Consider the following 13086-nt stretch of genomic DNA (forward strand, 5'->3'; position numbering starts at 1 on the left):
ACAGAATTTCATGTTTTAAGTAAACAGTACTAAAATAATTCTTCAAATTGAAAGTGTAATTTCATGTAACCAAACTAGAAAGGATTAAAGAACACTCTGTTTTGATTTGGATACACTACAGCTATAATTCAGTAAGTTTTACAACAGTGTTTGGACTGGGTAAGTAAGGTATGTTGCTATGCTTCCCTTCCTGCGCTGCTGCCAGCACATTCACTCTTCGTCCAACTGGAATACTGAATAAGTAAGACAATTCCCAGGACTGCTGTTTTGAGATGGAAAGATTTTGACTCATAGATACAGAATTTCCATTTGAACCGATTACCAACAAAGTAGTCTTAATACCTGTATAAAAGTATCATGAATCCATATGTCAGACAATCTCTTAAAAAGACATATTCCTGGGATTCAAAAGCAGAAAACAGCATGACATTAATTCAAACTCCAGATGTCCTGAACAAGCTCTATCTCTTTCTATTGCTCAGATACCGAATAATAGCTTCTTCTCAAAACTTTCCAACTTTCTTCTTAAGGATAATGAACCCAAAATAGCTTTAACACGTTACTCCACAGTTTATTCTCCTTTTTCAATCCTTCACACTCTCAAAATGTTATTCTGACACGTTTACTCACACCATTTAATGTGGACCAAACCTGTGACTCATTAGCACTGATGTTACACAGCCACCTGACACACCCTGCCACAGACTTACTGCAACTCAAGGAGAGGGACGCAGAGTAAATGTTACTTAGGAGTCAGATGAAGGGAAATCTATTCTAACTTTTCGAAAGAAAGGATGAAGGGAAGGCTGGGAAGTGAGGAGGTACAGGAAAGATAAAGCCAGCCAGCTGGCATGTACTTACATTGGTCAAAGGGGCATGTGCAAACATAGAAAATCCTTCAAAGATATACTCGTGATCATCGTATTCTATAACAGTTGGCCTGTCAGTCTAAAAGCAAACAGAAACACAAAACATGAATTAAGTGAATGACAAGATTTGCATTTGTAGAAATCCATCAGGACTGAAAGTAACCAATAGGAGAAACATAGGAGCTTCATGCAATCTGTTAACATTTTTCCAAACACCAGGGAGAACTTTAAACAAAAGTTCAATTTCAGGTGAAATTCTCTTACTTGGTGGAATTCTCTGGCTTCAGATATTAAGTATAATATTTATGTACTGAGACAGTCAATGATGTTTATTACAGATGCACTAAGAACAAAAAGCCTCATATAGTTTCACTTTCTAGGAACTTGTTTTATTTAATCCCACAATACTACCAGTCCTGTTTCTTATAGAACTATATTTCTGAACTAATAGAAGTCCTGATAGCAACCAAATAATACTGTCCGCTCAAATGCAAAGTGAAAAAGGACTCAGCATCAATATGGTCAAGACTAGCAATAGCTTGGAATGCTCTGAAAGGTCTCAGGGTGCCAGAAGCTCAACCCCTCATAGCGCCATTCCCAGCCTCTCATCCAAGGGGATGCCAACCCACCAAATACTGTAACAAATCAATTCCTATGCAATGTCAAAGATCTTAATTACCTGAATATTGAACCTGAAATTAGACAATACAAATGTCAAGAGTCTCTCTTCCTTATGCCATTCTTATAGTCCACCACTTTTAATCTTAAATGCTAAATATGAAGGTAGTTGTCAAGATTGGTAACCTAAAAGACACATTTCTTATGTTGGCATTAAATATCATTCTTTTAAACATTACATACATAAGAAAAACTTGGAGATAGAAACTAATGAGTATTTAAATATACATTATTTCTTTTGCCAATGTACTGTTATCTTCTATTTGAGTAAATCAGCATAGCTGGCCTAAATTAAACATAATGAAAAAAATTTGATGAAATAATAGTCAATATGGTACAGCCCCTTTGGAAAACAGTTTGGCAATTCCTCAAAATATTAAACATAGAGTTACCACATGATTCAGCAATTCCAATCCTAGGTATATACCCATGGAAAATGAAAACATGCATCTACACAAACACTTGTACACAAATATTTACAGAACACTATACATAATAGTCAAAAAGTAGAGACAACCCAAATGCCCACCAACTGATGAACAGATAAATAAAATATGATATGTTCATACAATGGAATATTGTTTGACCATAAAAAGAAATAAGGTACTGATGCATGCTACAGCATGAACAAATCTTGAAAAAATTATGCTAAGTGAAAGAAGCCAGACACAAAAGACCACATATTGTATAATTCCATTCCTTGAAACACCTAAAACAGGCAACTCCATAGAGAGAGAAAGTATCTTAGAAGTTGTCTAAGGCTGAGAGGTGGGAAAGAATTGACTGCGAATGGGTACAGGATTTCTTTTGGGATAGGGAAAATGTTCTAAAGTTAGAACATTTTAGTGATGGTTTTACAAATTTGTAAATAGACTAAAAATCATGAATTACACATTTTAAATAGGTGAATTTTATGGTATATGAATTATATCTCAATAAAGTTGTTAAAATACATAATTATGACTAATCCAGCTTTGAAATTGAAATCTCTTGATGATACAAGTAATTAGAATAAATTTTGTGTTGTGAAAGGCAATACAGCATAGTAGAATAGCATATAGGCATATATACACACGAGCTGATTTACTCAGTTCAAATAACCACCCTGCCACTTACTACCTAAGTAATCTTGAGCAAGTTACTTAACTTCATCTGTAAAACATGGACTAGTGCCCCATCTGCGTAGTGGGAATTAATATCCAATTCATAGGCTTGTTGTGAAAATTAAATAAGTTAACACATGTCGAACACTTAGAAGTGTACCTAGAACACAGTACATGCTCAACAAATATTAGGTATCATTACTATTGTCATAAATGTTTTCTTGTTGGGTCACTAGACAATGAATAAGCTGCTGGTTTTTAAGAAATGTGGAAGTGTTCTACACATTATTCTCACTCTACAGCTCCAACGGATAGCTCCATAATTCATTTGCTATTATGAATTTATATTATGTACCAACAATATAAATGAAAAAAAAGATACAGTAATATAGTGAGAGGAAGTTGAAATAAATGTCACTGTGATAAAGGCCAATTTTACCAACATAAAAATAAAATAGTTTTTAAAAAAAGAACATTTAAGAACTGAATGAATAATCTAGCCGATTCACATTTTAATCTATCTACATTTTAAATTATATGCAATCTGATTTTGTTAGAAACTTACTAAAAAGTTTGTAGGAGGGGAGACTGTAATCCGGTAGTGGAAAAGTCTGCCAGCATTGTTGGTCATTGGACGACAGGGCTTGATGGTCTGAGGGGAGAAAATGAAAATGAGCTTACAAGTAAAGGAGCAAGATATTTTTATTTGAAAATAGGCTGTATTTTCTAGATTCACTTCCGACAAAAAAGGCTTTTCTATGTGTTCCTTCAGACACTGATAGGAAAGAATAGTATTTACTTTATCATTAACTAGATAAATAAAAAAGGGCTGGCCAGTCACCAGTGCTAAACCATTTCCTCATGTGCTGGTGCAGATGGGATGCATCCAGTAAGGCCACAAATGTCTGCAGGTTTTTAGGCCTGCACCATACTGTGAGCCTGGTGAACAAGTGATTGTCATCCATGGGGGTGAGTGGGGAATGACACTGGACCCCTAGTGCGCACAGGGTCCTGCCACTGACGAAGATCGGGTGCTCTTCCACCCAGGTCGGTGGATGGGCAAGCAAGCCACGTCGAGGAGTGTCTGAAGGAACTCATGAGGCTTGCTGGAGATGAGCCAATGTGGGAGCCCCGTTTGACATGGTTGCCAGTGGAGGTCACTCTGTGCTGGCTGCAGACAGTTGGACTGGGTCCCGTTGCATGGGTGATGGGCCTGGGAGGCCAGGGAGAACGGTGCCCAGGGTCAGACATCTGGTTACAAGATGCCAAATAGCGGGGGGAGGGAGGTGATAACACTGTATTGGATGGTTGTGCCTCGGTATTTTCCAGGGTGGTGACAGCCTGCAGAGTTTGGTTAACTTCAGAGCCTATGGCCATCAGGGCCAGGAGAGTGGTAGAGCTCCCCTTAAAAACAACTGCAGAGCATCTGGGCACAAGCTGGTCTGTTTAAGACTCTCCCAGTGGCGCCCCTGTCCTGTTGGGGTGGTGGCTGCGTAAACCCACTGCAGCACACAAGAATGCCTCAGCAGCTGCTTTCTTAACCGCATGCCAGGTGGTAATGGCAATGCCTGTGGTGCTGCCAGTAGTAACCCAGCACACTCAGGATCATCATTCCACAGCAGCAGCCAGGCAGAGTGATGCAACTTTGAGGTGAGCCCATGTGACTTGGGTGTGCTGCTGAGAGGGCTGCTGCCAGCAACACCTAGCAGGCACCACAGGGTGTAGCACACCCCTTGAGAAGCCATGCTGTTTCATTGGGAAGACACAAAGGGACGGGAACTAGCTGCATGGACTCTGCCAGTGCCGTTAGTTCCAGGGTCCCTGGGGGACACTCTTCTACTTCCCCCATTGGCAGACAACAGATAAGCTTTCTGCAGATAAGCTTCACCTTAGCCTTCTTGGTCTGTGGTGTCATGGTGCCAGGACCCTTCAGGTCAAGGAGTTCCTCTTGCATAGCAGAGGCTGGAGATATACCAGCCAGTGGTCAGCTCTTCAAGCCAAGGGTGTCACCCCCCAGCATACAGACCAACCTCCTCCTGAGAGCCTGCCGGTCCTTATTAGGAGGCCAGAGTGGGCTTAAGGATAATTTTGGCAGGTTTTGCCTGGTGGCAATTTCCGCAACAGAGGCACAAAGTAGAAAGCAGCAACAGGCCAGAAAGCAAAATAAAAACCACCAGACCCACTGTGGAATGTTCCACAGGGCTTCACCCAACTTCTTATCAGAGATAGTCCCCATTCATTCTAATTCTCCCATAGAAACAGGTGATCTCACTCACTTCCTTACAAGAATCCCATCCTCCTCTCCAATTGTCGAGTTAGGGCGGGGGTCAGGTGATCCTAGTTAACCAGTTTCCCCAGGGGCAAATTCTTTCCTGTGATTTGATTCATATCAAAGATGAGTCTTACACACCGATGCTCAAGCAGTTTATTCTGGCAGCACTCTTACAAGATGGACAGCAGGAGCAGGCCAGACACAGTCAGGAGGCCAGATGACCACCTGACCAGGAGGGTATCCACCTAGAGACCATTCTCAGAGTTTGGCAGATCCTTCCCCCTCTCTTACACCTGTGTTCAGTGTGGATTAGTTATCAGGTGTTTCTGTCATAAAGGGAGTTTAAGCTATTCTTGTAAGGGAAGCTCTGTTTCAGGTTTATAAAAGCTGCCTCTGCTGAGGTGGCCTTGTCTCCTGGCAATCCCCGGACTAGGTTGTATCATACCAGGGACGCACAGTATTAGCCCTGTGAGATGCCCGAGTGAGAGTATGGTTATCATTAGTCTTGTAACCACAGTACGTTTCTTACAGTATACTCCAGCAGGGGTTCACACAACATGAGTCAAGGATCTTTTTTTTTTTTTTTTTTTTTTTTGTCTTTTTCGTGACCGGTACTCAGCCAGTGAGTGCACCGGCCATTCCTATATAGGATCCAAACCCACGGCAGGAGCGTCACAGCGCTCCCAGCGCTGCACTCTACCAAGTGCGCCACGGGCTCGGCCCGAGTCAAGGATCTTTTTATGCCTAAAATCCTATGAACGTCTTCCTTTTACTTGTAAAATAACACAGTAATTGACCATTGGCTAAACTTACAAACTGAAAAAAGCAGGAAAATTAATCTCAGAAGTAATAGCAGTGGATTTTAATAGGGAATGAAAAACCAGTAAAAAGAATAAATATGCTGAGTAAAAATAGCAGAGGGGCCAGAAACTAAGGAAGCATGAGAGGTGCAGAACAGAAAAGGCATGGGCATAAGTCAGGAAAAAAAAATAGAGAGCAAAAAAAAGCATCGGTGGCACCACTGGGTATGTTGCAACAGACACAGGGATGTGCCACCCAGAGCCCCCCTCAAGGAAGGACTCGCTGCCCAGTTGTGAAGTGTGCAGACAGCATAGATGGCAGAGTCTCCAGTGTCGGCTCCTTCAGGATCTCTCTTGGCTGCAGGGCCACCGCCCTGACGTCAGGTGTGGCCCACGGCAGGTGCTGAGCGAGGCAGAGGCACAAAGGCCCAGCCGTCTCAGCCCAGCTCCAACAGGCAATACTCATTCCACGATCACCCCCAGGTTGATGGGGCTCTGTCAGGCCTCACTCATCATTCAGCTAATCCCTCTGTCCAATGTTACTTCCACTCTCTTCCTTCCACAGGGTTTATTATCCCTAACAAACATTGAGTCCCAAATTTCATCTTAGCATCTACTTCGAGAGAACCCAATATGTGGCAGTTGGTACCAGGAGTGATCTAAGAAAGCGGGAAATAAGATGGCATTTTGGAGCTGAATCAAGTACCACCCAACTAGTGACGAGGACCTGTCACTAGTGATGGGTGGAGCACAGACAGCCCCTGGCACCAGAAGGCAGGCCATACAAAACTTTCAAAGATGGTGAACCAGGAGGCTGAACCAGTGGAAGCAGTTGTAATGTCCCAGGTGTTCAAGACTATGGAGGAAACTGTAGCCACAAGGATAACGGCTGTTATCCTTTAGGGATGAATGGCTATTGCTAGGCACCATGACGCTCTACAAAGATCCTCAAATCTCAGTCTGCCTGGAAATCACCTGGAAAGCTTGCTAGCTCTCAGATTACTTGTTCCCCACCACAGTTTCCGATTCAGTCACAGAGGCAGGCCGAGAATCTGCATTTCTACAAGTGCCCGGGTGAAGCCCTCACTTGAAGAACCACTGCTCTACAGAATTGTAACAGCAGAGGAGGACGGAAGGCGACTGGAAGTGCCAGATGTGAAAGCCAGACGCCTTCTTGGACGCACACAAAGAACTTCTCATCACCCACAGCGAGAGGTCAGAGAAAGCCAGGACCAAGCCCAGGGCATTCTTGTGAGAGTGGCCAAACCTCAAAGACAATTAACAACCAACCAAGATAGGTCTGTTATGCCAAGGTCAGGGCCCAGAAACCTGGATGGGGACATTTAAGTTTTGACTCCCCAGATTCCTCTAAACCTTCCAACTCTGCAGAGATGGCACATTCCTCCCTGTTAAGAATGACCACTGACCTGTGCCAGAAGACAGTCGAAGACCCTGTAAGGTAACACTGCCCCTACCAGCCACATAGACCCAGTACCCAATCAGTCTCCCCCTGTGGCCAATACACTTATAATCAGGGTAATTTCACAGCATAACCCAGCTGGGGAACTGCTGGGAGGGAAGAGATTATATCTGAAAGAAACTGCAAGAATTAACTGGCACATGCCAGCAGCCAGGGGAGGCTGCAGAGGACCAGACACTGAAAGACCTTCTGCAAAGGAGCCAGAACATAAAATCATTTAGGGAAAGGTTTATTGACTTGGAGCACTCAGGATTCAAAAACACTAGGATATGCTGAGAATCCTCTACTAGGATGGTACCTAAAAGCATGAAAAAGCAATGGTCCACACTGAGTGAAGCTGAAATACCAGAATTGCCTATGGGACATGGTAGAGGAAGGAATTCAAAGACTATAGGAAGTGGGCATATTGGAATGGATATAATATCTATGACTGGAAAATATACCAGATAACCATGCTCCACGGGAAGGACCAAGGGACATACCAAAAGGTATGTGCTGGTGAGAGGGGCACCAGCATCACTAAGAAGATCAGTGGTTGCCTCCTCTGCAGGCTAGGGCTGACTGTGGGAGAAGTGGTCAGAGAGCCAGAGCTTACCAATAGCACCACGGATGACAGAATCCTGAACCAAGAGATGCCAGGTGACAGGACTAAAGTGCTAGAAGCCAGGTCACATAATTATCAATACAACCAGTAAAGTCAAAGTAGCAGCCAATAAAGTCTGACACACAGAGTCACGGAAATAGTTAACAGAACATGGTGTCCTTGAATACAAAATAAACTGGTAGCCAACAAGAGTACTACTTAGTTTGTACTAACAGAAGAAATCGAGAATGAATAGCCAAGAGGCCAAAGGCAGGTCATTCGAAGAAACTCACACCATCCCTTGCCAAGGTTTTTGGATTAAAATCCATTGATTGGAGAGGTGGCCAGATCCCAGTAGGAAGGATCCTATAACACCACAACAAGCAAAATGATCATAACAACCCTTCATGTGGCTTCCTAGTGGGGAATTCCCAGCATATCCTGGTGTCTTTGTATCCTGAGCACTTCTCCAAAGGGGCCTATGGCAATTTACCAGGGTAACTGTACACTGGGGAAAAGGGAAAACCCAGACAGTTCAAGGAGTATTAGACACAGTATCTGAATCATCATTGATACATGGAAACTGATGCATCATCCTGGCACCCCAGTTAGAATGGAAAATATGAGGCCAAAGTACTAAATGGAGCCTGGGTCAAGGTCTGGCTTATACCAGGTTTACTGAATCCACAGATCTACGCCAGTGGTCACTTCTCTGGTCCTTGAATGTATCACTGGAATTGACATACTTGGCAGATGGCATACTCCAAGATGGGTCCTTATCTGTGGAATACGGGCTACCATACCGGGAAGACCAAACAAAAGCTTCTGAAATTACCACCACTGCCACCCCCAACTCAGGTATCAAATACAATACTGCATTGGAGAGATGGTAGAGATTAGCACCACCCTTAAGGATCTGAAGGACACAGGGGTAATGGTAATTATCACATCTTGTTTAATTCACAAATTTGGCCCCTGAAGGGTTTTGGAGGATGACTGTAGACTACTACAAGTTTAACCAAGCATCAGCTCTGATTGCAACTGCCATGCCAGGTGTTGTAGCTTAGTTAGAGCACATTAACATGACCTCACGTACAAAGTATGTGGCAACTGATTTGATGAATGTGTTCTTTTCTATCCCGGTCAGAAATGAGGATCAGAATGGATCACAGACAGCATTCGCAGCCCCAGGACTGAGTTAACTCCCCCACCATCATAATATCCAAAGAGATCCTGGCTGTTTGGTTATACTGCATGATGGTTTGGATGTGTGGTCCTCCCAAAGCTCATGTCAAAATCTGATCATCAATGTGGCAGTACTGGGAGCTGTTTAGGTCATGGGGGGCGGATCTCTCATGAACAGATTAACAACCTGGGTGGGAGGGGTGGGTGGTTAGTGAGTTCTCATGAAAGCTGATTGTTTAAAGGACCCTGGCACCTCCCCTCTCTCTCTATCTTCCCCTCGCCATGTGATCTTGTATGATGCTTTCCACCATGAGTAGAAGCAGGCTGAGGCCGATGCCAGATACAGCTTTTCCAGAATCATGAGCCAAAATAAACCTCTTTTCCTTATAAATTACCCAGTTTGAGGTATTCTAGTACAGCAACACAAAAACAGACTAATACACTGCAGAACATCACACTGCTCCATTGATGTCTTTGACATTATGTTGATCAGGCTAGAGGCCTTGGTAAAACACACACACTACAAAGGATGAGAGACAAACTCTACAAAGATTCAGGGCCCTACCATAGCCACCCAATTTTTAGGAGCCCAGTGGTCTGGGAGTGCCAAGACATACCCTCCAAAGTAAAAGACAATGATTGTATCTTCCACCTCCTACGATGAAGGAAGCACAACAGCTGGTGGGTCTCTTCAGGCTTGGGAAGCAGCATAATCCACACCTAAGAATACTGCTCTAGCCTATCTAAGGGTGGCACAAAAGCCTGCCAGCACTGAGTGCAGCCCAAGTGAGAAAGGCCTCAGCAGTTCCAGGCTAGAGTACAGGCAGCCCTGCTGCTGGGGCCATACAACTTGCCTGTGGTGCTGGTGGGAAAAGATGTTGAGAGGAGTTTGTGGCAGGCAACACTGGAAGAATCACAATGGTGGTCTCTGGGGTTCTGGATCAAGGCCATGCCATCTGCAGTGAAGAACTATGTGCCTTTGAAAAAACAACCCTGATGTGCTACTGTGCCTTCATAGATATGGAAGATCTGGCCAAGAGACACCAGTTAGACATGTAGCCAGAATTATCCATCATACACTGGATTCTCTCAGTCCCACCAGGCAATAAAGCTGAGTGGCTCCAGCAACAATGCAGCATAAGACAGAGGTGGTATATCCAGAGCTGAGCACACATAGGAGCAGCTGCCTGGGCAGGTCACAGACCCCCTTGGCTCCACGACTGTTGCACCAGCACTCCTCCCTTAGCTGATGACTAAGGATGTAAGGGTGAAAGCAGAAAAAAAGTCCAAGCTTGGTTTGCAAATAAATCAGCTGCTAAGTGGTTGCAAGTCAAAAATGGACTGCACTATAGCCTCTTTCATGGATGGCTCTGAAAGACAGCAATGAGGGACAATCTCCCCCAGCAGGCAGTTTCAGATGGTGTACCTGGTCATCCACTTTGTGTGAAAAGAGAAGTGGCCTGAAGTTAGAATATAGAGGGGCTCATGGGCCGAAGCAAGTGGCCATGCCAGCTGTTCAGGGGCCTAAAAGAAAAAAAATTGGCAGATCATGGATGAGAAGGTCTTGGGGTGGAGACCCGAGTGAACAAAAAGGAGGTAGCACAATGGCTTCTGTACCCCCTATGGATGCCCATCAGAGACCAGCCACCACGGGAGAGGTACTGAGTACCATGTAGACAAAATGACTGAGGCAGCTGGTGTCAGCCATCTTCTGTCCTCAACAACCCAAGAGTGATAGGATGGGCACATGAATGAAGTGACCACAGTAACAGAGATGGAGGCTTCACATGAGCCCAACAGCACGAACCCTACTTGCCAAGGCTTAGCTAACTAAGCAACTGCCAATGCCAAATATCCAACTGGCTAGCTACAATGACCATGCTGAGACCCCAAATGGCACCATTCCTTGAGGACACAAACCTGCCACTTGGTAGCAAGTTGACTGCATAGGCCTGTTATATCTTGAAAGGGTCAGAAGTCTGTTCTCACAGGAATAAACATGTCCTCTGAGTACAGGTTTGCCATTCCTGCCTTCACGGCCTCAGCTAGCACCCCCACCCATCCAGCATCCCTTCAAGGCAGGGCATGTTGCCCAGCTGTGGGGAGTGTGGTCAGCACACAGCCTGCAGCTGTCAGCTCCTCTGGGGCCACCTCAGCTGCTGAGCCTCCTCTCCCAAAGATGTGCCCTTCCTGGGACAGCCTGCCCTAGGGACCTGGAGAGATGGGGATATGAAGGCCATTGCAACCCAATACAAGGGAATTCCAACAAGCCAGGCTTGATCAGACCCTCAGCACGGGTGGGCTGCCCCTCTGCTCAACCCTGCCACTGCTCTCTTCTTGTCACGGGTGTGGATCCCTAATCAATATCTCAGAGCTCCCAACCTGAGGCACATGCACGAACAGTCACAAGTTGCCATCTTGTCCCACAATTCCTTGCTACACTTTCCAACTTTCAATCAGTAAAAGGGAAGCAAGTATCTGAAATTACCAGGCACTGTCTCATAGCCTTTATTTCAATTATTGTTATGCCTCAAACAAGTTTTACATAAAAATTAAGTATTTACATACACTATGTTTATTCATGCACTGATTCATGGGGTGATAATCCAGGGATTAATTAAAACAGCTTATAGAAATAAAAGATAATGGGAAAAAAATGAAGGAAAATAATTGAAAGTGAGTAGTTATCTATGGCTCTATGATGAAGAATGTGTTCTACCCATTCAGTCAAACTTATTCAGTATCCCTGACAAACCAGGAGCTGGGGATACAGTAGTCAGCGTACTACTTACAGTTTGGTAGGGACAAGGTACTAATAAGACAGTGAGTCTGACAAGCACTTCAGTGAAAGAAAAGCACAGCAGGCAGTGAATGGCTGCCTTAACTTACAACCCCCACCCGTACCCCAGGACAGAGGACATGTGCCTCACAGCACTTTAGTTAAGAGCATTTCACCAGGGCAATTCATAACCATTAATGATAAAAACATATCAACTTTCAGAAGGAATGAACAGAACTGTGGTTACTAGAGGTGGGAAAAGGGGAAAGAGGGGGGTTAGTGAGAAATTGGTTAAAGGACACAAGGAATGATTACGTTTTGTAGTGATGAGCATGCTAATTATCCAGATTTGATCATCACACATTGAATGCAGGTACTGATATTCAACTTTGTACTCTCCAAATATGTATAATCAATTATGCTTTCATAAAAAAAGCTAAAAACATGGAAAATATATATTAATATATATATTTTCATTAAAAAAGCTAAAAACATGGAACATATTATAATAGGTGCAGTTTTAAAATACTGAAAATAATTAAACACATCACATACACCAATTTTAAGTCATGATCCTTCCAAAACTTTCTAAAGTTTCCTTGATAACATTCACCACTTCATCCCCAAAACCCCAGTACTTTTCCTCTGCAATTATTGGTAAAAAAGACTATCGGGGAATATGAAAAGAGTATTTCAATGGTATGTTTCACTTCTGAGGAAAAGAATAACAATAATATCTATCTACTTCTGGCTTCTCCACATAAAAATCCAAACCAGTTACCTCTTCTCCAGGATAAATGCTGTGCCTAATTCCTGTGCGTCTCGCTTTTGCACTGCATTTGCAGAGTGGTCCATCATTCATCTGTCAGAAACACAATGTAATTCATTTTTATTGGGGGAAAATCCTCACCATGCACGATGATGCTTCAGAAACTGTGTGGGTTTTAATGTCAAGAGTGCTGAAGCTCTGAAGAGGCTGTCACGGCTAGAAGATTAAACGGATGTTCCAAAGCCAATAAAGCTGCAAACTGTCTATATAGTTTGATAAAGGGTAGCCTTGTGACAACACTGGATTCCCAAGCTATTTGTGCAGCCAAGCAGAAAATATCTATGTCAGCACACAGCTTGCCCCCATCTTCTCCTACCACTTTTCAGTACATTTTTTCCTATTTCTTATTTCAGGAAAAATGACTCTTTCACAAAAGAAAAGCATATTTATATCCTGGAGAAACACAGAGAATGTTTCGAAGGTGACCTGCAGATTAAAGGTTTTGACAAGAGAAACTTAAAGGTATTTCTGAAGCGGAGAAAAGAAAATGCCTACTAGAACCAGAAAA

General features: G+C 43.5%; 1 protein-coding gene across 8 annotated transcripts in view; it reads right to left on the minus strand.

Annotated features, from left to right (window-relative positions):
- The window catches only part of DROSHA (drosha ribonuclease III), a 116191-nt gene that overhangs the window by 79463 nt on the left and 23642 nt on the right, over window positions 1-13086 (minus strand). For 7 of the 8 annotated variants that reach the window (XM_063086520.1, XM_063086517.1, XM_063086519.1 and 4 more), the window contains 3 exons: window positions 12531-12611; window positions 3216-3302; window positions 862-948 (listed from right to left, as the gene is read on the minus strand). In XM_063086520.1, coding sequence (XP_062942590.1) covers window positions 862-948; window positions 3216-3302; window positions 12531-12611 — 255 coding nt within the window. The remainder of the gene's footprint in view (window positions 1-861; window positions 949-3215; window positions 3303-12530; window positions 12612-13086) is intronic. The other variant, XM_063086516.1, reaches the window with a different exon arrangement.

This window comes from Cynocephalus volans, chromosome 2 (assembly GCF_027409185.1).
Source record: "Cynocephalus volans isolate mCynVol1 chromosome 2, mCynVol1.pri, whole genome shotgun sequence".
In the NCBI taxonomy this organism is placed as follows: domain Eukaryota; kingdom Metazoa; phylum Chordata; class Mammalia; order Dermoptera; family Cynocephalidae; genus Cynocephalus; species Cynocephalus volans.